The sequence below is a fragment of the Loxodonta africana genome, chromosome 7 (assembly GCF_030014295.1).
Source record: "Loxodonta africana isolate mLoxAfr1 chromosome 7, mLoxAfr1.hap2, whole genome shotgun sequence".
Classification (NCBI taxonomy): domain Eukaryota; kingdom Metazoa; phylum Chordata; class Mammalia; order Proboscidea; family Elephantidae; genus Loxodonta; species Loxodonta africana.
In genome coordinates this window covers 91,450,228-91,476,839 of record NC_087348.1, presented here as the reverse complement: position 1 = coordinate 91,476,839, position 26,612 = coordinate 91,450,228, and the positions used below count along the sequence as shown (strand labels likewise).

The 26,612-nt window shown below is 38.8% G+C and overlaps 1 protein-coding gene across 2 annotated transcripts in view; it reads left to right on the top strand.

Moving 5' to 3' along the window:
* C2CD3 (C2 domain containing 3 centriole elongation regulator) overlaps positions 1 to 26,612 on the top strand; it is a 168,538-nt gene that overhangs the window by 70,859 nt on the left and 71,067 nt on the right. For both annotated transcript variants that reach the window (XR_010322490.1, XM_010599587.3), the window contains exons 14-20: positions 8,469 to 8,963; positions 10,121 to 10,272; positions 12,634 to 12,880; positions 15,005 to 15,185; positions 20,483 to 20,666; positions 21,690 to 21,862; positions 22,664 to 22,787. Coding sequence is in view for 1 of the 2 variants with exons in the window: in XM_010599587.3 (XP_010597889.1) it covers positions 8,469 to 8,963; positions 10,121 to 10,272; positions 12,634 to 12,880; positions 15,005 to 15,185; positions 20,483 to 20,666; positions 21,690 to 21,862; positions 22,664 to 22,787 (1,556 nt within the window). In the remaining variant the exon portion in view is untranslated. The remainder of the gene's footprint in view (positions 1 to 8,468; positions 8,964 to 10,120; positions 10,273 to 12,633; positions 12,881 to 15,004; positions 15,186 to 20,482; positions 20,667 to 21,689; positions 21,863 to 22,663; positions 22,788 to 26,612) is intronic.

Sequence of the window (26,612 nt, the reverse complement as noted above, 5' to 3'; positions counted from 1 at the left end):
CTTGATGGTACCCTGGCACCATCTAGTTCTTTTGGTCTCAGGCTGATGGAGCCTCTGGTTTACGTGGCCCTTTTATCTCTTAGACTAATATTTTTCTTGTGTCTTTGGTGCTTTTTATTCTCCTTTGCTCCAGGTGGGTTGAGACAAGTTCATGCATCTTAGATGACTGCCCGCAAGCTTTTAAGACCCCAGACATCACTCACCAAAGCGGGATGTAGAACATTTTCTTAATAAGCTTTGTTATGCCAGTTGACCTAGATGTCTCCTGAAACCGTGGTCCACAGACCCCAGCCCTAGCTACTCTGTCCCACAAAGTGTTTGGTTGTGTTCCAGAAACTTCTTAGCTTTTGCTTTAGACCAGTTGTGCTGACTTCCCCTGTATTGTGTGTTGTCCTTCCCTTCACCTAAGGTGATTCTTGTCTACTATCTAGTTAGTGAATTCGCCTTTCCCTCCCGCCTGATCCTCATAACCATCAAAGAATGTTTTCTTCTGTGTTTAAATCTTTTCTTGAGTTCTGATAATAGTAGTCTCATACAATATTTGTCCTTTTGTGACTGACTAATTTCACTCAGTGTAATACCCTCCAAATTGATCCATGTTGTAAGATGTTTCGAGAGTTCATCATTGTTCTTTATTGTTGCGTAGTATTCCATTGTGTGTGTGCACCTAATTTGTGTATTCCTTCATCTGCTGATGGGCACCGAGGTTGTTTCCATGTTTTTGCTATCGTGAACAGTGCTGCAGTAAACATGAGTGTGCATGTATCTATTCATGTGACGGCTCTTAATTTCTCTAGGATATATTCCAAGGAACAGCATCGCTGGATCGCATGGAACTTCTGTTTCTAGCTTTTTAAGGAAGCACCAAATCAGTTTCCAAAGTAGTTGTACCATTTTACATTCCCACCAGCAGTGCTCCCCTCTCTCCACAACCTCTCTGACATTTATTATTTCATATTTTTTGGATTAGTGCCAGTTTTGTTGGGGTGAGATAGTATCTCATTATAGTTTTGATTTGTAATTCTGTAATAGCAAATGATCATGAGCATTTCCTCATGTATCTGTTAACTGCCTGAATGTCATCTTTGGTGAAGTATCCATATCTTTTACCCATTTTTTTTTTTTAATGTGCTTTAAGTGAAAGTTTACAAACCAAGTCAATCTCTCATACAAAAACTTACATACACCTTGCTGTACACTCCTAGTTGCTCCCTCTAACGAGACAGCACACTCCTTCCCTCCGCTCTCTGTTTTTGTGTCTATTCGGCCAGCTTCTGACCCCTCTACCCTCACATCTCTTCTCCAGACAGAGGCTGCCCGCATAGTCTTATGTGTCTTCTCGATCCAAGAAGCTCACTCTTCACCAGTGTCATTTTCTTTCCCATAGTACAGTCCAATACGTGTCTGAAGAGTTGGCTTTGGGAATGGTTCCTGTCTTGGGCTAACAGAAGGTCTGGGGACCATGACCTCTGGGGTCCTTCTAGTCTCAGTCAGACCATTAAGTCTGGTCTTCTTATGAGAATTTGAGGTCTGCATCCCACTGCTCTCCTGCTCCCTCAGGGGTTCTCTGTTGTGTTTCCTGTCAGGGCAGTCACTGGTTGTAGCTGGGCACCGTCTAGTTCTTCTGGTCTCAGGCTGATGTAATCTCTGGTTTATGTGGCCCCTTCTGTCTCTTGGGCTCATAATTACCCTGTGTCTTTGGTGTTCTTCATTCTCCTTTGCTCCAGGTGGGTTGAGACCGGTTCATTTTTGTCCATTTTTTAATTGGATTGTTTGTCTTTTTGTTGTTGAGGTTTTGCAGTATCTTGCAGATTTTAGAGATTAGACACTGATCAGATTTGTCATAGCCAAAATTTTTTCTCAGTCTGTAGGTTCTGTTTTTTACTCTCCTGGTGAAGTCTTTTGATGAGCATAAGTGTTTGGTTTTTAGGAGCTCTCAGTTATCTAGTTTTTCTTCTGGTGTTTTTTGCATTGTAGTTATGGTTTGTATTCTGTTTATGTCCGGTATTAGGGCTCCTGGTATTGTCCCTATTGTTTCTTTCATGATCTTTATCATTTTAGATTTTATATTTAGGTCGTTGATCCATTTTGAGGTATGGTGTGAAGTATGGGCCTTGTTTCATTTTTTTGCAGAAGGACATTCAGTTATGCCAGCATCATTTGTTAAAGAGACTGCCTCTTCCCCATTTAACGAACTTTGGGCCTTTGTCAAATATCAGCTGCTTTGTCAGATATCAGTTCTGTTCCATTGGTCTATGTATCTGTTGTTGTACCAGTACCAGGCTGTTTTGACTACCGTGGGGGTATATAAAAGGTTCTAAAATCGGGTAGTATGAGGCCTCCTACTTTGTTCTTCCTCTTCAGTAATGCTTTACTTATCTGAGGCCTCTTCCCTTACTATAGGAAGTTGGTGATTTGTTTCTCCATCTCATTAAAAAATGATGTTAGAATTTGGATCAGGATTGCATCGTACCGGTAGATCACTTTAAATAGAATTGACATTTCACAATGTTCATTCTTCCTATCCATGAGCGTGATATGTTTTTCCACTTATGTAGATCTCTTTTGGTTTCTTGCAGTAATGTCTTGTAGTTTTCTTTGTATAGGTCTTTATGTCTCTGGTTAGGTTTATTCCTAAGTATTTTATCTTCTTGGGGGCTATTGTAAATGGTATCGATTTGGCGATTTCCTTTTCAAAGTTGTCTTTGTCGGTGTAGAGGAATCCAACTGATTTTCGCATGTTTATCTTGTACTTGATACTTTGCTGAAATATTCTATTAGTTCCAGTAGCTTTCTTGTAGATTCTTTGGAGTTTTCTGTGTATAAGATCATATCATCTGCAAATAGGGATACTTTTACTTCTTCCTTACCAATTTGGATGCCATATATTTCTTTTTTTTGCCTTATGCTTTGATTAGGACCTCCAGCACAATACTGAATAAGAGTGGTAATAAAGGGCATCCTTGTCTGGCTCCTGTTCTAAAGGGGAATGCTTTCAGACTCAGTTTAGGATGATGTTGGATGTTGGCTTTGTATAAATGCCCTTTATTATGTCAAGGAATTTCCCTCCTATTCCTATTGGGCTGAGAATTTTTATCAAGAATGGGTGTTGGACTTTGTCAAATGCCTTTTCTGCATCAATTGATAAGATCATATAGTTCTTTTGTTTTATTTATGTGATAGATTACATTGATATTCTAATGTTGAACCATCCCTGCATACCCGGTATGAATCCCACTTGGTCATGATGAATTACTTTTTTTTTGATATATTGTTTAATTCTGTTAGCCAGAATTTTGTTGAGGATTTTTTCATCTGTGTTCATGAGAGATATTGGTCTGTAATTCTTTTTGTGGTGTCTTTACCAGGCTTTGGTATCAGGGTTATGCTGGCCTTATAGAATGAGTTCAGGAGTATTCCATTTTTTTCCTATGCTCTGAAATACCTTTAGTAGTACTGGTGTTAACTCTTCTCTGAAAGTTTGGTTGAATTCTCCAGTGAAGCCATCAGGGCCAGGGCTTTTTTTTGTTGAGAGTTTTTTTTTTTATTATTACGTCTTCAATCTCTTCTTTTGTTATAGGTTTATTTAGTTTTTCTACCTCGGTTTGTGTTAGTTTAGCTAGGTAGTGAGATTCTAGAAATTTGTGCGATTCTAGAAATTTGTCCATCTCTAGGTTTTCAAATTTGTTGAAGTATAGTTTTTCATAGTATTCTGTTATGATCCTTTTAATTTTAGTTGGGCCTCTTGTGATATCGCCCATCTCATTTCTTATTCAGGTTATTTACTTCCTCTCCTGTTTTTCTTTTGTCAGATTGGCCAGTGGTTTATCGATTTTGTTGATCTTTTCAAAGAACCAGGTTTTGGTCTTATTTACTCTTTCAATTGTTTTTCTATTCTGGACACCCTAGTGGCATAGTGGTTAAGTGCTACAGCTGCTAACCAAAAGGTCGGCAGTTTGAATCCACCAGATGCTCCTTGGACACTCTATGGGGCAGTTCTACTCTGTCCTATAGGGTTGCTATGAGTCAGAATTGACTCGATGGCAACAGGTTTTTTTATTTCACATATTTCTGCTCTTCATCTTTGTTTTTTCCTTTCTTTTTGTGCCTGAGGGCTTCTTTTGCCGCTGTCTTTCTGTTTCTTCAAGTTGTAGGGTTAATGTATTGATTTTGGCCCTTTCTTTTTGGATGTGTACATTTATTGCTATAAGTTGACCTCTGAGCATTGCTTTTGCTATGCCCCAAAGGTTCTGATAAGACGTGGTTTCATTCTCATTTGATTCTGTGAATTTCTTTATTCCATCCTTGATTTATTCTATAACCCAATAGTTTTTGAAAAAGGTGTTGTTCAATTTCCACATATTTGATTTTTTCCTTGCTTTTTCTGTTATTGACCTCTACTTTTATGGCTTTATGGTCAGAAAAGATGCTTTGTAATATTTCAGTGTTTTAAATTCTGTTAAGGCTTGCTTTGTGGCCTAACATGTGGTCTCTTCTGGAGAATGTTCCATGTACGTTGGAAAAGAAAGTATACTGGGCTGCTGTGGGTGGAGTGTTCTGTATATGTCTGTGAGGTCGCGTTGGTTGATTGTGGCATCTAGATGTTCTGTCCTCCACTGAAAGTGGTGTGTTGAAGCCTCCTACTCTTATTGTGAAGCTGTCTATTTCTCCTTTCAATGGTGCTAGAGTTTATTTTATGTATTTTGGAGCCCTATCATTGGATGTGTATATATTAATCATGGTTATGTCCTCCTGGTGTATTGACCCTTTAATCATTATGTAGTGTCCTTCCTTATCCTTTGTGGTAGATTTTGCTTTAACATCTATTTTGTCAGAGATTAATATTGCCACTTCTGCTCTTCCTTGGTTGTTGTTTGCTTGATGTATTTTTTCCATCCTTTGGGGTTTAGTTTGTGTCTTTGAGTCTAAGATGTGTCCCTTGTAGGCAGCATATAGACGGACCGTGTCTTTTTAATCCATTCTGCCACTCTGTCTCTTTATTGGTGCATTTAGTCCATTTACGTTCAGTGTAATCATAGATTGGTGTAGTTTAGTGCTGTCATTTTGATGTTTTTTTTTTGTGGTGTTGACAGTTTCTTTGTTCCACTTAATTTTGTGTGCTGAGTCGTTTTCTTTATGTATTTTCTTTTTATCTTTTTCATTATTATTTATTTTGTATTTGCTGAGTCTTTATGTTTTTCTTCTTTTTTATTTTGATGGGTAGATTTCTTAGTTTCCTTTGTGGTTACCTTAAAATTTACCTCTATTTTTTTAAGTTTAAACTGATCTTTTATTTCTTGATACCACCTTAACTTCCTCTCCATGTGAAAGTTCTGTGACTACACTGTTTAGTCCCTGTTTTTTGTTTCAGTGTTGTCATCATTTACATATTGACATCTGTGTTTCCCTATTTTTAGTGTTTTAGCTTTGACTTAATTTTGTGACTTCCCTATCTGAGTTGGTAATCTAGTTGTTCTGTCCTGTGTTCTAGTCTTGGGTTGTTATCTGATATTGTTGGTTCTCTAGCCAGGGGACTCCCTTTAATATTTCTTGTAATTTTGGTTTGGTTTTTACAAATTCCCTTAGCTTCTGTTTATCTGTAAATGTCCTAATTTCGCCTTCATATTTGAGGCACAGTTTTGCTAAATATATAATTCTTGGCTGGCGACTTTTGTCCTTCAAGGCTTTATGTATGTCATTCCATTGCCTTCTTGCCTACATGGTTTCTGCTGAATAGTCTGAGCTTGGACTAATGTACTCTCCTTTGTAGGTGACTTTTCATTTATCCGTAGCTGCTCTTAAAATTCTCCTTTTATCTTTGGGTTTGGCAAGTTGATTATAATATGTCTTGGTGACCAGCTTTTAGGATCTACTGTGTGTGGGGTTCGATGAGTTTCTTGGATGGGTATCTTGTCGTCTTTCACGGTATCAAGGAAGTTTTCTGCCAGCAAATCTTCAGCAATCCTCTGTGTATTTTCTCTTATCCCCCCAGGTCTGGTACTCCAATCACTCATAGGTTATTCCTCTTGATGGTGTCCCACATAATTCTTAGGGTTTCTTCATATTTTTAAGCTCTTTTGTCTGATTTTTCCTCAAACAAATTGATGTCAAGTGTTTTATCTTCATTCTCACTGATGCTGACTTCCATTGCCTCAATTCTGGTCTTATGACTTTCTATTGAATTGTCTAATTCTGAAATTTTATTGTTAATCTTTTGAATTTCTATTTGCTGTTTCTCTATGGATTCTGTTAAATTCGTCGTTCTGATCTTGTATAGCTTTCCTGAATTCCTCTGTTGCTCTGTCTCTGTGTTCCTTGGCTTGGGCTGAGTTTTGTCTGATCTCCTTCCTGATCTCTTGAAGAGCTCTGTATATTAATCTTTTGAATTCTACCTCTGGTAATTCTAGGACCTCCTCTCCCTACAGAAGGTTTCCTGATGCTTTGTTTTGTTGGCTTGCTGGAGCCATCTTGATCTGCTTCTTTATGTGATTTGATATTGACTGTTCTCCGAGCCATCAATAAGTTATTATATTTATTGTATGTTTGCTTAGTGTGTTCTAGCTTTTTGTTTTGTTTTGTTTTGATATGCCCAAATAGGCTGGGCACATGAGCTACTTTGGTTATTGGCGTCTTTGAAGCTCTCACGTCCTGTCACCAGGTGGTTAGAGCTACTCCAAAGTGTGCGAGCCCAGGAGTCCATTTACTTTTCTTGTTTGGATTCAGCTCAGATGTCCAGGTCATCAGTCACCACATGTGTGGTGCAGGCTATCACCTACAGTCCTAGACTGGCAGGGCTACATGGGGGTGATTGGAGCAAGCACAGGTATCTGGCTGCAGTAGGGGCTATGTGCTGAGCAAGGTAGGGGGCTGATGGCTGCCTCTGAGTGCCTAGGTAGAAGGCGTGTCCCTGTCCCCTAAGCACGTAGTTGGGTGAGTTTTGTAGCCAGACTTTGGGGACCCAGTGCTATTGTCTGTGAGGACTGGGAGGCACCACTTATTCTTGGTGATTTTTTTTTTTTTAAGCCAAGACTGGTTTGGGCGTGATTAGTCCTGAGTACCTGGCTTAGGGGAGTTAGTGGAGTTTTTTTTTTTTTTTTTGGTTTGTTTGTTTTTTTTTCCCTAAAGCCAAGAGACTGGTTTGGGAGCAATAGGTCCTATTTCCCGTTTAGGGAGGGTGGCAGTTGTTGAATACTGCCAGACTGGTATCAGAGCAGAGCAGGGAGCGGGATGGGCAAGGGAAAAGGAGGCACTTTCCACTATGAAATTCTTAGAGGGAGAGGGGTTATTTTGATCCTGTGCAGTAGTTTAGACGCTTGCACTTAACTTTCATAGATCCAGCCCCACTTCCCATTGGCTCTGGAGGCTTCTGTGGACTCTCCACCTCCTGGTCTCTCCCAACGTAGTAAAATGTGTTCTGAGTGCTACTGCTTGCCTCAGCCTGCATGTATCAGCTGATCCAGCCTGCAGGGTACCAGCTCACTCAAGCCTGTGACTTCATCTCTGCTTCTGAACTGTCTCTCCTTTCCACTTTCACTCAGTCCAGCTCCTCAACTTTGTCTGATATTGAGGGCTCCTAGGTTGCCACATGTAATCAATTCACTTGTTTTTTCAGGTCTTTGTTGTAAAAGGAACCACAGGAAGCCTCCATCTTTGCCCCACCTTCCCTCATCCTTTGTATTTAGTTGTCACATCTCTCTGATCTCCTTTCATCTGGAACAGTTCTGCAGCCTTTCTTTATCTTTCACGACATTGGTATTTTTTGAAAAAGTAAGACCAGTTGTTTTGTAGAACATCCCTCCATTTGAGTTCATCTGAATCAGTTATTAAGATGGTGATTGCAAAGTGGTAATTTTTCTAACTCCACCATTTACTGTGCTTTTTTTTGATTAGCATTCTACTATATGGAAGAGTGGAGCCCTGGTGGCACAGTCGTTAAGAGCTCAGCTAATTAGCCAAAAGGTCGGCAATTCAAATTCACCAGCTGCTCCCTGGAAACCCTATGGGGCAGTTCTACCCTGTCCTGTAGGGTCAGTATGAGTCAGAATCGACTCGATGCCAGTGGGTATATTGGAGAGTTATCCCTTTTCTTGTATTTATTGATATCAATATGAACATATCAGTTGTTATATTATTCAGTAGGTTATAATCCATTGCTGTTATTAATCATTTTGATGTTCAAATTGTCCCAGATTTGGCCAGCAGAAGTCCCTTTATCTGGCTTCTATGGCCTTTCATCATTTCTCCATCATTTTATGAGCGCTCATTTTCTGACAAAAAAAGATATTCCAGGCTTATATTATTGATAAATCATCTCCCTAGCTTTTTGTAGTCTTGGCAAGTTAATCTATACACAGTGTGTTAATGGTCTTGATATTACAGTGTTTGAGGACACACTAATTCATTTCCTAACAACCTGATTCTGATTCTAGGTGACATTGTTACTGACTCTTTTCCTTTTATGTTTATAGGTAACTGTGGAGCTTGTTACAGGTAACAAAGATTTCACTGGTGTCAATACTAAGCTTAGTAGCGGTACCCAGCAAACCCCACTTTGTGCTCTTGCAAGTCCAGATAAAATGCCGCCAGAAACTAACCAACATGTTACTGGGGCCAAAAATCCACAGTCCCTAAATCAAAATCATGAGGAAACTGCAAAGAAAGAACAGAATTTGTTGCTCCTCCGCCCAAAGTCACCAAGCCCTGTAGCACCAAATCCTTCAACCATCATGGCTATGCCAGCTTCCCACAATTTCGTAAATGAAACAAGTGAGTCAGCAGAAGAGAGTTCTTTACTGTTGCATGTGCTGTTAATGGTGCCAGATGGAAAAGATTTCGTTACTGGAGAATCTGAGAAACAACTACCATGCAATGTTTATTTAAATTGTAAACTCTTCAGCACAGAGGAAGTCACCAGATCTGTCATCGCGTGGGGCACAACACAACCAGTCTTTAACTTTTCTCAGGTAACTTCATACATGTCTTAACATTCCATATCCATTAAGGATGTGTGGGGGTGGGAGACAAATGTTTCCCAAATGATAATTCCATCTGAAAAGGAACCTAGAATGTTCAGACTGGAAGGGATCTTTACAACCATCTGGTATGCCATACAATCCCGCTATAGAATGGCAAAAGGAAAAGACATTTACAACATTGTAAAACTGTTTGTGCCTTTCTTTCTGTTCAGTCTCAGTTGATATGAGTTCCTACTGTTTCTTCTGTCTGAGTTGTGATCCTGTTCCTTTTTATTTCCCATGGGACTCTTGATCAGTTAAGCATCCCCTTTCCTTCCTGTATCTTCAGTCTCTATTGTATTTATTTTTCTCACTCTCGTTTATTCCTCAGTTTATTTCAGTATTCATCAGTATTCATGTTTTCAGTTTTTGCCTTTCATGTTTTCTATTGGTTTCATTATTATGGCTTCTCTTCCTTCTGCCGTTAAAGTTGTTACAACAGCTTCCCACCAACCAAAAGGGTTCCTTTAAATTCGTGGACCCATTAATTTAACTGAGCTGCTCTTGGCTCTAGATCAGTGGATCTCTTTGTGACTTCTTTTTTCTCTTACTAGTTGGCTAATTCCAGAGTAATTTTACGTTGAAAATCCAGATGGATGATTGGTGTTGTTATGTACCATAACACTTATTGGGCAGAGCTTTTTACGCTAGACCATTTCATAAAATACCATCCAGCCAATGGATTGGCCAACCTTGATAAGATGTTTCAACCTTATCCAAATCTGTAGCCATCCTTGTTTCAAAAACATCCTTTTCTTAGGTAGAGTTTACGAATAGGTGGAAAGGATTGCATGAGCTTGGCAGGCAGCATGTTAAACATGTCTAACAATCTTCGCTGTATCCCCGAAGTTCCATTTGTGAGCTTTGTCGTCAGAGAACTCATACTGCCTTGTATTTGGCCTTGAAATGGTGGTCTCTAACGCTAGACTGGTTTCTCTTGAGAATACAGAGTAGGCTTTATTCTGATGTCTTCAGCTCCTGGCACTACACATGGCACACAGGTTTTCAGTAAATGCTTGTTGAATAAATGTATAAATTAATCATTTATCTCAGGTATGGGTCTTTATTTTGTTTTGTTTTGTTTTTGGCTGTTCCCTCTCCCCCAGGTGATTCCTGTCTCTCTGTCTTCCAAATACCTGGAAAGGCTTAAAAACAATATGATGATAATTGAAACTTGGAACAAGCTGCGGAGCCCAGGACAGGACAAGCTACTCGGGCTGGTGAAACTCCCCCTCCATCAATTTTACATGTCATTCAAGTAAATAGGCTATTTTGGAGTTCTCTATTTTGCATCTTTAACTTTGTATGGGCTGAAGAAGAATTCTTTTGGTTTGCAAGCATGACAAGCCCAGTAATAGCTTGGAGGATTTCTCTTAAATTCACCACAGTTGCCCTTTTTGTTTTTTTAAGTAGTCTTATAGGTACTGCTTACCATGCTTCAGGCACAGTGCTTAGTACTTTATATACGTTAGGTCATTTAATCCTCACAACAACCCTCTTAGGCAGGTACTATCATTTTTCCTATTTTAAAGATGAGTTAACAGAGCCACAGAGGAGTTAAACAATTTGTCAGTTATGTCATGAATAGAGATTTACAGCATTGGAAACCCTATGGGGTCACTATGGGTTATAATCAACTTGATGGTGGTGGGTTTGGTTTTTGGTTTTGTAACCTTATAAGAGAGTCTACCCTCTTCACCAAGAAGCTGCTGCTGAAGGTTATTACCTCACAAAACATATGGTTTGTCTGTCTGTCAAAACTTCAGTATTACCCAATCAGCTATTTTTGTAGAAATCAATAAGATCTCTATAGTGAGCATTGTCCTTTAGGAACTCAGATTTGATTGCTGTACCTCACTTTGTCACCCAGATGGAGTGTTGATTTATCTGAAGGTTATTTCTATCCTCAGTACAGACTGTTTTTTATTTTGATTTAAGGTTCTGATCTTTCATTATTTTAGCACTGACCTCTTTGCAGCAGCCTTCTCATGATTGTATGTTTTAAATGTTGTGTTTTATATTTTATAAAGAGCACTTTTATGAGCACTACCTCATTTGAGCCTTGCTGTAACCCTGTAAGGAAACCCTGGTGGTGTAGTAGTTAAGAGCTACGGCTACTAACCAAAAGGTCCGCAGTTCGAATCCACCAGGTGCTCCTTGGAAACCATAAGGGGCAGTTCTACTCTGTCCTATAGGGTTGCTATGAGTCAGAATCAACTCAACAGCAGTGGGTTTGGTTTTTGGTGGTGCAGTGGTTACAGTGATCGACTGCTAACCAAAAGGTTGGTGGTTCAAAACCACCAGCAGCTCCGCAGGAGAAAGATTTGGTAGTCTGCTTCCGTAGAGATTTATAGCATTGGAAACCCTGTGGGGTCGCTATGGTTGTAATCGACTTGACGGCAGTGGGTTTGGTTTTTGATCTTGTAACCCTATAAAGTATTATCATTATTCCCATTTTGCAAATGAGAAACTTTTCCTCTGACTTAAACAAGCCACTTAATTTCTCTGGCATTCTTCTCCTTATCTTTAAAATGAGGGTGATGATAGATCCCTTATCTCTTTTGTCTAATAATTATAAGGATCCAGTGAGAAAATAAATGGGCAAGTCTTGTGTGAACAGTTAAATACTTAATGATGGTAACATTGGAAAGCATAATCAGGCTAAGGAGAACTACTGGAATCACGTATGCCACTGTCAGCTGTAGGCTTTTGGCTTTTCCCCCTGTTTTTAGTTGTGGTATTAGTCGGGTCTGGTATTTTTCTTCCCCTCTCATTCCATTAGACCCCATTCTTTCCTGAAAGAGCGTAAAACAATAACAAATAATAGCCACCAATTTCTGAACACTTACCACGTACCAAGCATCATTGCTGGTATTTTATATTTATCTCAGTTTAGTCCTAACAACAGCTCTGTGATGGAAATTTTATTATCTACATTTTGCAGATGAGGAATCAGACTTAGGTTAAATTACCCAGAGTCACACAGCAGGTAGGTGACGGAGCTAAGATTCAGCATTTGGACGTTAGGATCATATGGATCAGAGTTTGAATCTCAGCTCAACTTCGTACTAGTTGTGTATCCTTAACTAAGTTACTTAACCTTTCTGAATTTAGCTTTTCTCATGTATTAGTAGTGGGTAATACCAACCTTTGCTGCATTAGGAGGATTAGAAACAACGTATGTAAAGTGTCTACCACATACCACATAGTAGATGCTCAGTAGAGGGCAGATATTATTGGTAATAATGTTATCCAAATCTTACCTGCTAGACTCCAAAACCACATTCTTTCCAGTTTTCCACACTTGCCTCCCTGTAAAATAGTGCTATTCAGCAAGCTGCTGAGACACTGTTCAATCCAGACACTAGGCTTGGGGCCTTGATAATACAGAGATAAATTAGACCTATCCCCTGCCCCCAGACTACTACATTTTGAATTTATCTGCCTGGTAATTTTTATTTGATGGATTACTGATGGAATCATACTTAAAAAACTACTATTCTCTAGTTGTAGATCCATTTTTAACAAACTGAGAAAACAAGCCAAATAAGAAGTGAAACAATCCTGTGACATGATTGATGATTGTTATTTGCTCATCTACAATTTCTCCCCACTCTAGAGATCCTAAGATTTCTCGCCTGCTCCTTGGTGCTCAGTACCCAGTTGTTGCGGTGGACAGCTACATGCCTGTGATAGATGTGTTCTCAGGCCACCAGAATGGGAGCCTTCGAGTCTTTTTAGCTATGGGCTCTTCGGATCAGATAATAACACTGCAAAGATTAAAGAATGAAGAAGGAACACTCCCGCCCTTCAGCCCTAGGCCAGCCCATTTCCTGGACCAGCCATCTAAAGCATCTGTTGCTATGGTAGTGACTAAACACTTAATTGTTCACAAAAACCATAATCTCATTTTATCTTGCACATTTTAGTAAAACCAATGCCCAAATCCTTATTTCATTAATGAGAGGCTGAATAAAAGAGTGTAACTTGAACTCTCAGGCTTCCTATAAATCAAATGAATCATTAGTATTTTTCTGATATGGTTTAAATGGATCTCTGTGTCCCTCTGAGCTCCCTGAATTTATAAGAAAATCTAATTGGGCAACGAAATCTTAATCCTATAATTTACCTAGTTGCCTTTAAAAAAGTGGGGTGCTGTGGAGATTATAAATGTGAACCAGCAAGATCTTACTTGGTTACCTGGCTAAGGCCATATTGGAAAGTTAATAGTGAGGTTCCTTGCTTTTCTGCTATAACTTAAAAGTAATTTGTTTTATACGGCACTCTACAATTAAGGAAACACATTGATATACTTTGTCTTGATAGTTTATTTCCCTAACAATTCTGTGAAGTGGATCATTGTGAGATTCAAAGGGAATATGGTACTTGTCCAAGGCCACATAGCTAAGAGTGGGAGAATTGGGTTTCAGGCAGATCTTCTGACTGCCAAGTCCAGTCTTCATTCCACTGTATCATGTTGTACTGTATCTTACACTTAGTATCTTTACAAGTATAGCCAAATCACAGTCTCCACACTATTAAAATATGTAATTTTTTAAAATCTGAATCTGAGTGACACATTTAAATGTCTCTTCTAGCATGGAAAGAACATTAGGAAAATATCCATTGGTAGAGTATCGTTTATTCGTATGTTTTGAATTCTAAACCTTTCTTTGCTATTTCTGTTAGATATTGGTGTCTATCAATAAATAATAGTGTTTTTTAATTTAAAAATTAAAAGCACAAATAATGTAATTTTCCCAGATCTGGTTAGGTGTTATATGACCCTCACTTTGTAGTGTAAACTCAGATTTTGTTAAATTCCATACTAAAACTTAGAAACTGTACGAGTATCAGTATGAGCAGAGAGGAAGTTCTTAGAAGGTTTGCCCGTGAGGCTAGATATCTACAAATACAGTTGTTTTTCCCTCTACACTCCTTTGCCTCATCCAGTTGAGAATCTGCTGAACTGAATTATTAAATTCCTATAATACTATATGGCCAAATTAAGGAACTGATGTGATTTGGAGATTTTTTTTTCCCCCTGAAATTTTTTTTTTTTTTTTTTTGGGCCTCCAAGGAATCAAATTGCAAGTTTCCTGTTTCCCTAAGGAAACTTTGAACAGATATTGCTGACATATGTTTTTAGATTTCAGAGTGAAGACCTAATGCTATCTCGGTTCCAAATTTATTGGATTGGTTGTTAGAATATTAAATACATATAAATCCTACAGTCTGACCCTGTCTGAATACTGAATCCCCCCCTTTGAGTGTTCCCAACAATTAGTTGCCTGGTGTCTGCTAAAGCTGTATAGAATATAGGTAAAGAACACTGGCTTTAGAGCTAGGCTACCTGAACTCACACCGTGGATCCACTGCTTATTAATGCACACATTAAATTAGCTGATATAAGTGAAGTACTTGGCATATTGCCTATAGTAAATATTAAATACATTATTAATAGTTATTAGTAGCAGTACCTTTAGTAACTGTATTCACCACCTCCCCAAGTAGTCCATACCATTATTGGACAGTCCAAATACTGTTATTTCCAACTTTAGTAGATGGTAACTAGGTAAGTTAATAACTATTCATTTTATTTCAAATATGTAGTTTTTATCCTTTTAAGGAAATAGTCTTCTGTTTTGAGTGTACTAAGGCTATTATCAGGAACAAATGTGAATTTTATCAAATACTTCTTCAGCATTTATTGAGTTATTTTTTTTTCCTTCGTTCCATTAACATGCTGAATTGCATTAATGGATTTCCTAATATTGACTCAGTCTCAGTCTAGAGTAAATCCTACTTATTCTGATTTATTGTATTGAGCAGTTGTGAGATCTGTACACAATGAAAATTAATTATCTGTTTATTATCAGTTTTTTTTTTTAATTACACTTACTTGTTCACCTATACTCAGACTCCACAGAGAAGCAGGAATATTCTAAGCAAGTTACTCTTTAAAGCCCACCAGTGCTTCTGTTTAATAGGCAGAGGGCCAAGGAAGTGGATTGATGGAGCACCATTTTGAGTTCCACGTAGAGAAGGTTAAAGGATTAGCCCCTCTTCAGGCAACAGTTTGGGGAGAAGCAGATTGTTACGTCCAGTACTACTTTCCAGCTCAAGACTCACAATACAGTGTGCTAGAAGGACCTGAGTTCCTTGAAAATGGTAAGTTTGGGAGATTATGCCTTCTCATTCTTATATGGTCATTTTTATACATATACTTAGGAATTTTTTTCCTGTGTGAATTTTATGTGCCTGAATGTTTATAGTCTTACTTGGGCACTAAGGTAGGAAATGGGCTAATTTTTTACTTTTATTTTTTTTAATTGTTTCATGTAGCTTTTTATTTTGATTTGATATCAAATTTATAAAAAAGTTGCAAGAATAGTACAAAGAACTTCTGTATACCCTCTACCCAGATCTACCAAGTATTTACATTTTACTCTATTTTATATCATTTACATGCCTACTCACTCTACCCATCTATATGTATAGTAACTTTTTTCTGAACCTGGCAACAGGTTTTGGACCATAATGACTAAAAAAAAAAAAAAAAAGTTTTTTTTTAATCGTTATACCACCTTATATCAAAAGCAATTGTTCTCAACTACTGTCACAATTTTGTCTCTGTACATTCTAGATAGTATTTAGTCAAGTCTTGTGACTTAGTTTGGGTTATCTTAAGGAACAAAACCAATGAGATGTATATATACAGTATTTTTATGCAAACAACATGTACCTTCTACTTTTGTTTGCCAACTGCGCCTTCCCCCTCCCGCAAAGCATTTTCATAAGCATGATACACTAATTTTTTTTTTTACAGCAACATGTAAAAAAAATTGACAGCAGTGCTTACAAAAATACCTTGCTGGGGTAGGGTGTGGTTGGTAAATGAATGTAGAAGGGCGCATTATTTGCATAAACATGCAGCATAGAGGTATAGATATTTACTTCAGGGATTGGCTTATGCAATTGTAGGGCTGGCAGGTCCAAAATTCATGGGTCAGGCAGCAGGCTGGAGACTTCTGCAGGCTTACGTCCCTAAATTCATAGGTCAGGCCATGAGAAGAGTGCAGCATCAATAGAGAGAGAGAGCAATCTCTGCCAGAATATCCGTTTATATTCTGGAGGCAGACCACACCTCCAAGGAAACTTCCTGTTCAGCTGGTTGGTTGATTACCTCAGACCCCATCATGGAAGGTGATTACATTACATTACGTTATGGAACAGCAGCCAATCCAGTATCTAGCCAAAGCACTAAGAATCATAGCCTAGCCAAGCTGACACATGGAATTAACTGTCACATCTTGCCTTTACTCCAGCTTGCCTTTCAGTGTTAAAAGGAATTAGAAGAGGAGTTTTATTTAGCGCTGAGCTAGAGCTTCCTAATCATCTACCCGCAAACAAATGGCTTCACATGCCTGGAAATTCTTCTCTTAGTTAAGCCAAGCCATGATTATCCTTCAAACTTAGAGGCAAAACCACAAACCAGAGTTTCAATTTTCTCCTGTTTAAAAGATGAAACACCCCTGTTATGATCACCGTGTTTATTATTTATCATGTCACAATAATGATTTAGTTTTCTGTTTCTTACATTAGATTTTCAGCTCCGTGAAGATAGGTACTGATATACTTTTGGCAAATAATGGATGAAAGGATGGATAGATGGATGGATTAGATTACTTTCTGTATACATATGTGAAATGTGCTATGGTAGAATCACTCTCTTAACACGGAGATTGGATGTGTCAATTCTTAGCTAGGTATTTTAGCCTGATGTGATAGAAAAGCCCATGACAGGAAATTTGAAGCCCAGGGTTTAAATTCTCTTTCAAATCAGTAATCTTGGGCATGTTGGATTTCACCTAGCCTGTTTCTAAATGTATTAAATATGGATGATTTAAAAAAAAAAAAGTGTACCTCATAGGGATTCTTATTTTGAAAATAATAGCTTTAAAAGTGCTTTCTTAGCTATAAAATAGTACTGTGTGAATACCTGTTATTGTGGTTACCTTGGCAAGGGTAAGAATTTGCATTCTTAACCACTTTATTCCTATTGTTTCCCCATGTTGTGCAAATACAGGGTTATGTGGTGCTAAGTAGGCCACACAGAACTGTACAGAAGGGCCAGGAACTTTTGAGCTGCATCATCTACCTCCGTTCATTGTCCGACTTTATCTCCTCAGAACAAAGACTTAAATGGCCATACATTTATATAATGGCTTCTTCTTTTGTGAACCAAGCCCTTTGGAATTTTTCTACTATTTTCTCTTTCCTTTGATAGGAACTCAGTCCCCTGTGTCTTAGGGAACAGTATTTTAAGTATGGGATTTATTAATGATAGCTGTAGATATGGAACAATAAAGAAGCTAAGTCCTTGAATAAGGTAGCTCTAGGAAGTCTGAATTGACTCCAGGGCACTGGGTTTGGTTTTGGTTTTAGTTCAGGAATCTTTCCAGCTGTTTTTGTTATGTAGATTACCAGTTGAAATGGGAAAGATTGGGTAAAAGAAACCTGGAGAAGGTACCGTACTGTTACAGCGGATAAAACCTCTTTAAGTACACACCTGTTTCTCACTTATCAACTATCCTGTTTGACATTTTGCATTTCTGACAATAGTAAAAAATCTACTGCCCAACTATTTTGTGCATTAACAAGGCAGTAGGCATGGTGGCAAGAGCTAGGGAGCATCCCCTTCCTCAAGGCGGGTCTCTGGGTGGCCTCTGGGAAGCTGGGATATGTTGCTTGTGCCCTCTGTTTCCTTCTGCCGGCAGGGGGTGCTGTGTCTAGCTGCAACCCAGACCGACCTCCTCTATGGCCATGGCCTCCAGGCAAATGCACAGGTAGCATGGATCCAGAGGATACCTATTCTGGGCTCCCAGCTTCTATGCAGCCTGAGGCCGTGCTGCTCAAAATTGCTGTGGGTTGGGAAGGGAGAAAAGAAAGAGACATTGGAGAGGGTGTTTGGAAGAAATGCATACAAGTTTCACAACATCCCAAAGTGAGCCAAACTGGGCCGGAATCCTCTGCCTCAGTGGAGCCAGGTGCTCAGCCAGGTTTCCAGTGCCATTATAGGAAGCCCTGAGCCTCAGTGACTTGCCAGACCCAGAAGGCAGAGCAGGCTCCAGATTGTGAATGTAGGGCTTGCCGGGATAAGAGTGGAGCCCTGGAGGTGGCTCCATGAGGGACACTCTTACCCAGCATAGGAGGAAGGTGAAGTGGTCAGCCTATGGGCCCTCCAGTCACACAGCCTGGCTCTAACCAACTTTTTCTCCTCCAAGCCTCCTTCTCCACAGAGGAATAATCTGTAACCGGACTCATCACAGTGATGAGTACATCAGTAAGCCTTAGATGTTGTTTCTATGATCATATTTTCTAAATTAAAAAAATCAGGTGAACGAATGGTCTGAACACAGGAAAAAAAAATCCTCCGTTTTCACATAATGCTAGTTTTTGAATTACAACCTGGCCTTTGGAACCTAACAATGTTAAGTGAGGAGTGGGTGTATATATATTTGAAAACTATAAAACTCTTAGAAGAAAACATAGGTGTAAACTTTATGATGTTGGGTTAAGCAGAGGTTTTGTAGATACAACAACAAAAGCACAAGCAACCAAAGAAAAAATAAGTTGGACTTCATCAAATTTTTAAAATTTAATGCATCAAAGCATACACTCAAGAAGTGAAAAGAAAACCTACAGGATGAGAGAAAATATTTTCAAGTTATATCTTTGGTAAGGGTCTAGTATCCAGAATATATAAAGAACTCTTACAACTAAGTGATAAAATGACAAATAACCCCACTAGAAAATGGGCAAACAATTTGAATAGACATTTCTCCAAGGACATACAAATGGCCAAAAGCACATGAAAACATGCCCAACATCATTAGCTGTTTGGGAAATGCAAATCATAACCACAATGAGATAACACTTCACACCCACTAAGGCAGCTATAATTTATTTATTTTATTTTTTTGTTGTTGTAAAAATATGTATGTAATGCAGCATTTGCCAACTCAACATTTTTCAGGTGTACAATTCAGTGATATCAGTTACATTAATCATGTTGTACACCCATCACTCATAGTTGTTGCCAAATTTTCTATCACCATAAACAGAAACTCAGGCTTCCTAAACAATAATCCATCTTTCACTGTCAGTTGTGCCCGTGTTAACCAGTAATAAACTATAGTCTGTACACATTTGCCTGTTGTTATTTCATATAAGTGAGATCATACAATATTTGTCCTTTTGTGATTGGCTTATTTCACTTAGCATAACTCAAGGTTCATCCATGTTGTAGCATGTATCGAAACTTCATTTCAAAGAAATTTAAAAACAAAAAACTGATTAACAAGTGTTGGCAAGGATGTGGGAAAATTGGAACCCACTTATATTGCTGGTGTGATGTAAATTGGTGCAGCTGCTGTGTAAAGCAGTCTGGCAATTCCTTAAGAAGAGTTACCAAATGACCCAGCAGTGCTACTCCTAAGCATTTACCCAGGGAAATGAAAAAGTATGTCCACACAAAAACTGTACACAAATGTTTATAGCTGCATTGTTCATAATAGCCAAAAAGTGGAAACAGCCCAAATATACATCAACTGATGAATGGATAAACGAAATGTGGTATATCTATACAGTAGAATAGTATTCAGCCATAAAAAGAAATGAAGTATTGATGTGCTACAATATGGATGAAACTTGAAAACATTGTGTTAAGTGAAAGGAGGCAGACACAAAAGGCCACGTATTGTATGATTCCATTTATATGAAATGTCCAGAATAGGCAAATCCATAGAGATGGAAAGTAGCTTCATGGTTGTCAGGCTGGGAAGAGGGAGAATGGGGAGTGGCTTCTAATGAGTTCAGGGTTTCTTGTTGGGGGATGAAATTGTTCTGGAATTAGTGGCAATGGTTGGACAACCATCTGAATGTACTAAAAACCACTGAATTGTACACTTTAAAAGGATGAGTATTATGGTATGTAAATTATATCTCAATTTAAAAAAATGTTTTTTGTTACTCTTTGAATCAGGCTTGAACTTGGATACTGTCTAATTTCTATGCTGAGGTAGACATAATGGGAGCTATAAAATCCAGCAAAGGGATCACTTTCTTTTGTATTATCATGGGACCACAGCTACTAGGGAAATGGACCTTGGAAGGAGTATCCCAGTCAGAAGATGTAGCTCTGGCTCCAGGTCTGTGACCTACTAGCTCTCAGTCTCTTGGATTAATCATGGAACCTCTTCATATCCTCATCTGTGAAATAGGAGTAATAATATCTGCTTTGTTTTCCTCACTGGAGTATTACGAGGATAAAATTGAACACTGGATATTAAAGTCCTTTTTAATTAAAGGTCTGTACAAATATAAAGTGTCATTAGCATCCCTTACTGTATGTAAAACACTAAATGATGTTTTGGATTATTCTGAATTGGTTTTGTTTTCCAAAGGAATCACTCTGAAGCCCTTCAGATCTGCATCCACACTGTGTGTTCCAGACGCCATCTTTAACAGTGAGCACCATCACTCTTTCCTGTTGCCAACTGAAGTTCCAGTGCAAAGGCTCCTGCTCAGTGCCCTCTCTGCACAGGGGCTCGTGCCTGGCGGTGGAGTCCAGTTTGAAATCTGGTGCAGGTAAAGCATGGAGAACCCAGTTCTATGCCTAGGGTCCTTAACCAGCCTAGGTTAAATTATTGAAAGGAAGCTAAGGAGCCCCTTTCGCCTGGTTTTATGTTAAGTTATTGGGCTCTTGGGAGCAGTTGTATCTCATACTTCTCACTACTATGTACATTTGGAGGTGAAGTCAGTTTTACGTCCTAGTGCCCCTTGAACGTATTAATCATCTTTTTTCTGATTTTCCTACTGCCTTATTTAGTTCAGGCCCTCGTCATATCATGCCTAAATTACTGTGATAACCCCCTAACTAGTCTGCCTACTTCTGGATTCATTTCTTTTAATCTGTTCTTTCCACTGCTAGAAGAGTAACTTTTATAAAATATAAATCTATCTATGTAATGGACTTCGGCAGACAATTTCCAGGAAACATAATGGCATGAATACAGATGTTTGACTTACCTCTTTTCAGCCTCACCCCCAAGAAACCAACTAAAATGACCTAATATTATTAATATGAAAGGAACAGAACAAGGGAAGAGTACCGTACACATCCCAGGAACTTCTGAATACAATTCAGGGGGAACAGATTTAAAAAAATCACCTAGCTTTGATTTACAACTTTGTCATCTAAGAATGGAATGTTTTGACCTGAGAAGGAGATAAAGGAGATACTGACAAATCCTTATTACTCCTCCAGATTTGAGGAGACTAGACCTAAAGACAGGTGAGCCTTAGAAAAGACTGCGATTGTTCCACTTAGAACCACTTTTGCTGCTGCTGAATAGAAAAATTACTGCTAGAGATCCAGGCCAGATGCAGACACCTCAAACAGAAAGCCTTTTGTGAAGCTAGGCTTTGTCCTGAACACAGGGTATAATTTGTGAGGTATAGTGGGCAGTAAATCCAGCCAGACAGGACCATAACTCTATACCACCGGTACAGACTACAAAGATAACTAGATACTGAAAGCTGATCCCCAGGGCAGAGTGAATCATTCATCTGCCTAATTCTTCCAACTGACTGTGCTTGTATGGCTTACAGATACTATTATCCTAATGTGAGAGACCAGATGGTCGCCAAAGGAACCTTGCCATTATCAAGGATCTGTGCTATGGTGACCATGCAGCACCGTGAGGATGTGGGAAAACAGACTTTTAATCTCCCTTTAACCCCCAGGCTTGAGAACAGGAAAGAATTGAAGAACCAATCATCAGGTAATTAAAGACTAGTTGGCCTTTCCCTTTCAAAGTCAGTATACATAAATATCCCTTTCTCTCTAAATTAGTGATTCTTCACTGTTATGGGGCCCTGACAAACATACCAACAATGATGAAGATAGCACAGAACCGGGCATTGTTTCATGCTGTTGTACCTAAGGTTGCCATGAGTTGGATCTGTCTCCATAGGAACTAACAACCCTTTTGAGAATCTGATGAAAACTATGAGATGCCCTCTTTTTAAAAAAAAAATGAGTATAGAACACAGAGTGCAAATTTTGCCCACAATTTTAGAAAATTCATAGTTCCATGAACCTCTGCTCATTTTACCTTTAATATCAACAAGTGTTTAATATAAGCCCCCATAGAACAAATATTTCACAGATGTACTCAGAGAATTATTATTCCAAGGCAACATAGGCAAGTGTGTGATTAGTGGAGTAGAGTTAGCATGAGCTGGAAATTCAGTGTAAGGGAGGAAGAGGTTAGGGTTTAAACTTGGAAGGGATTCTAAGAATTTGGAGTTTTGAGCAGCATTGTATCCTAATGTTTCCAGCAGAATGACCTGCCCTTCAAATACATCATGAGATAATTAGGATTAGCCTCTTAAATCAAGTAACTGTGCATGCTTGCCGAACTGTGTGCCAAAACAAAACATTTTATTTTTGCAAAATTAAGATTGAGTTGTTCCTCCTGACCCTCACTGATCAGCCTGTTCTGTTTTTCCTGAAAACTTTCCCAGAAATGTGATAGTAATTTTTTTTTTTTTTTTTTTTTCCTTTTATCCTCATTGTGTAGGTTTGCTGGATGTGGGCCTAAGGTACAGGCGTACTCCAAGGACAGCAGAGGGAGTTCTTGCTGCCCGAACTGTCTCCATCTCAGTCCAGATTATCAGAGCCTGTGGTCTGCAAGCAGCAGCCAAGTAAGTCAGCTTCAGAAAAGCAGTTCTTACACCTTTTCCACTGTAGTTCATATGATAATCAGATACCTAAAACTTTCCTGTGTACAATTTCCAGTTCACTAACTACAACTCTACTCTTCTCTTTTAAGAAAGCATTTCAGAATACAAGTGGGTAAATCACTTGCAAACTCTACTATACTGTTATTAGTAACTAAATTCTTTGACCTTCTCCAGCAATCTTAAGCTCTACCCTGCTTAACTACTTACTCCTGTGGTCATAACATACACCCTCAAACTGTGCTTTGACCAATCACTACAACTCCTTTATAATGTTGTGTTTAAGCTTTTCAGTCTCTTTAGTACCACCTCCTGTTTTTCCATCTTGTCCCCCTTCAGTCTGGTCTTAATACATTAGCCAGCCATCCTGTTAAAATGTAAGTCAGATCTTGACATGCCTCTACTTAAAACCCACCAATGACTTTCCATCTTATTCAGAGTAAAAGCCAGAGCCTTTAACATGGCTATAAGAGCCCCACATGATGTGACCACCTGTTTATACCTGTGACATCATCTCTTCCTCCTACCATCCTCCCCTCTACTTTCTGTACTCTAGCCACTGGCCTTTTGTTGCTTCTGAACACACCAGAGGCCTATCCCCCTCAGGCCTTTTTCTTGCTGTTTTCTCTCTCTCGAACACTTGTTTCTGTAGATAAACATCCTGGCCCTCCCATTCACCCCCTTCAGGTCTTTGCTCATACTTCTTTTGGCATTGAATGCTCTTCCTCCTTTTGTCCACTTAACGAACTCCTATTTTCCTTTGAGACTTTGCAGCTTCTTTTGTAGCCTTCTTTTAATCTCTTCCTATGTAGGCAGAATTGGTGCCTTTTCCTTTCTCCGATAGCACCCTGGTAGTAGCACGTATCACTGTTTCAGTGACTTGTCCACATTTTCCTCCACTTGGCTGTGAGTTCCTGTAGTCAGAGACACTGTCTGAACTCCTCTCAGTATCCACACTACATAGCATAGTTCTAGCACATAGGAGGTTCCCAGTAAGAAAGAGAAATAGATCAGGCTACTGCCTTAAACTAGTCTACTTCGGACCTGAGTTCAAGAAGAAGCAAGCAAATGTTCCCTAACTTTTTCCCTATTATAACTTCCTAATTATGCTTTAACTTCATAGTCTCCAAACAACCTTAATCAAATTATTACCTGTCTGATATCTGACACTGAAGCAGCTAGTAAAATTTTCCTCACTATTCTCCAAATAGACTGGTCTTTTTCAAAATTGCCCCAGAACATTTTATTGTTAGTGAAAGTGACACCAGGGCAGCTTTGAAATCATGCAGCTGCCTTACATTGAAAATCTATGGTTTCCCATTGTCAATAGCAATAGTCTCCTAATTTTAATTATGCATTCCTATTAATAAAAAAGTGTTTAGCCTTCCATCCAAATATATGTATACTTACTCATGTATAAATTATATTAGGGACTTCTATACTAAAATGTGAAATACATTATAAAATATATCATAAAATTATAAAAATGAATATATCCGATAAATATAGAAGTTTTAATATTTTCTTCCTATGCCCCAGGGTTCCGCTGCTATTCATAAGGTTTTCATTGAATAGCAGCGGAACATTGGGGCATAGGAAGAAAATATTAAAACTTCTGTATTTATTGCATATATTCATTTTTACAATTTTATGATATATTTTATAATGTATTTCACATATTAGTATAGAAGTCCCTAATATAATTTATATATGAGTAAGTATACATAGGAAACCCTGGTGGCATAGTGGTTAAGTGCTACGGCTGCTAACCTAAAGGTTGGCAGTTCAAATATGCCAGGTGCTCTTCAGAAACTCTATGTGGCAGTTCTACCCTGTCCTATAGGGTCGCTATGAGTCGGAATCGACTTGATGGCAGTGAGTTTGTTTTTTGTTTGGTTTAAGTGTAAGTATACTCGGGACCGGGCAGTGTTTCGTTCTGTTGTGCATAGGGTCGCTGAGTCGGAACTGACTCGTCGGCACCTAATAACAACAACAACGTGCCCCAATAGTTTACCCTTTAAACGCCTCCAGTTTGTATACACTCTATTTTAGAGATTGCTGGTCCATAGGATAGGTCCAACGTCCTTAGCTTGGCATTCGAGGCCCTTCAAAATATCTTAATCCTAGTCTTTAAATAAAAATAGGAGTTATAAAGATACCCCAGAGGGGGAAATTATTCTGGTCAAATTGGAGAACATGTGCAAATACGAAGGCATGAAACTTACATATATGGAGTGCCTGTTCTGTGTAAGGAAACCCTGGTGGCGCAGTGGTTAGGTGCTACGGCTGCGAACCAGAACATCACAGTTTCAGTCCACCAGGCACTGTGGGGCAGTTCTACTCTGTCCCACAGGGTCACTATGAGTCGGAATCGACTCGAGGGCAATGGGTAATAGGTAAAAGTTCTGTCTAAAACCCAGCCAAGGTAAAAAATTCTTCAACGTGGTGTTGAATTAACAAGTGTTTAATTGACAGAAAAGGACTTAAAATTTAGATACCCAGTAGATCTCAGACTGGATAATAGATAAGAAACTCGGCAGTTTTTCTCTCTGAGGGCTGTCAGGGCTCATGGGGGAAGCCAGATTGAATAGCAAGCAGTTTGCTGAAAGTCTTGCAATTGTTCTGTGGAGCAATATCTAGGAGAAAGGGCAAGAAACCAGGACAGTTCTAGCACTATACTGTCCTGGTGGGGGGTGGGGAGGGTCCCACAGCATGTGAGACACAGCATAGTATGATGGAAACAGTGCTGCACTAGAAATCAAATGCCTTGGCTTCTAGTTCCACCCCCATCTCATACTAGCTGTGTGTGATCTTTGGCTAGTTTTTTTTACCTCTCTGAACTTCTGTTTTTTTCATGTAAAAAATGGAAATTATAAACACTTGCCCTGATTTTATAAGGACTAGTATAAAAATTAATAAATATGAAGCCACTAACTGCTGTACAAATGTGAGGATTTTTATGATTAATTCCACTTATCTAGATAATTAATGTTACCTATATAACTTTTTTTTATATAACATTAGCCAGCAGAATATCAGAAGATCAGAAATAAGCTTTGCATTGCCTCTAATTGAAGACAAGAATTCTTGACATTCTCAATTTTATCCTCCTTTGAATTCTCCCTCCAGTATTTTAGGTAGCGGGTACTGGGAAGTCACCCCTCCCTTCAAAAGACACCAGCCCTCATGGTCTTCTTGAAAATACATTTTTGGAATCTTTGTGAAGGAGGCATTTTTTTCTGATTCATTTGCTTCTTCTCGCTCACCTGATCTTTAAATGAGAATGAATAGAAATTTCCTGGGAATAGCCACTAGATTCTGAGTTCACTGAGGGGAAGAAATTGTAACTATTTCACTACTATATATCCAGCTCAGAGCCTAACGCATGACACAGAGAGCAGATGCTTAGTACGTACTTACTGAACGAATGAATTCAGACCAGCTTGGGCCACAGCCTTTCTGCCATCTCACTGCCATCACTAAGAGTTTGCTGTTAAAATCTTTTCACTGCCCTAGGCAAGTTCTGTCTTGTGTATATTATCTAATGTAATCTTTATTAATACCCTGTGAATAGCCTCTTCTTTTAACCACTACTAACATTTTATTTATTTCCGTCTCCGTTTCCTTAGGTACAATATATACCTCATAGTATGCTGTCATATGGACACACTGTAATTTATTTAACCAGTCTTCCTTTCATGATTACTTAGGAGGTTTCTCCTTTTTCATTAGAAACAAAATTGCAGTAAACATCCAAATATACACTACATCCTTAGTATTTGTTGCATT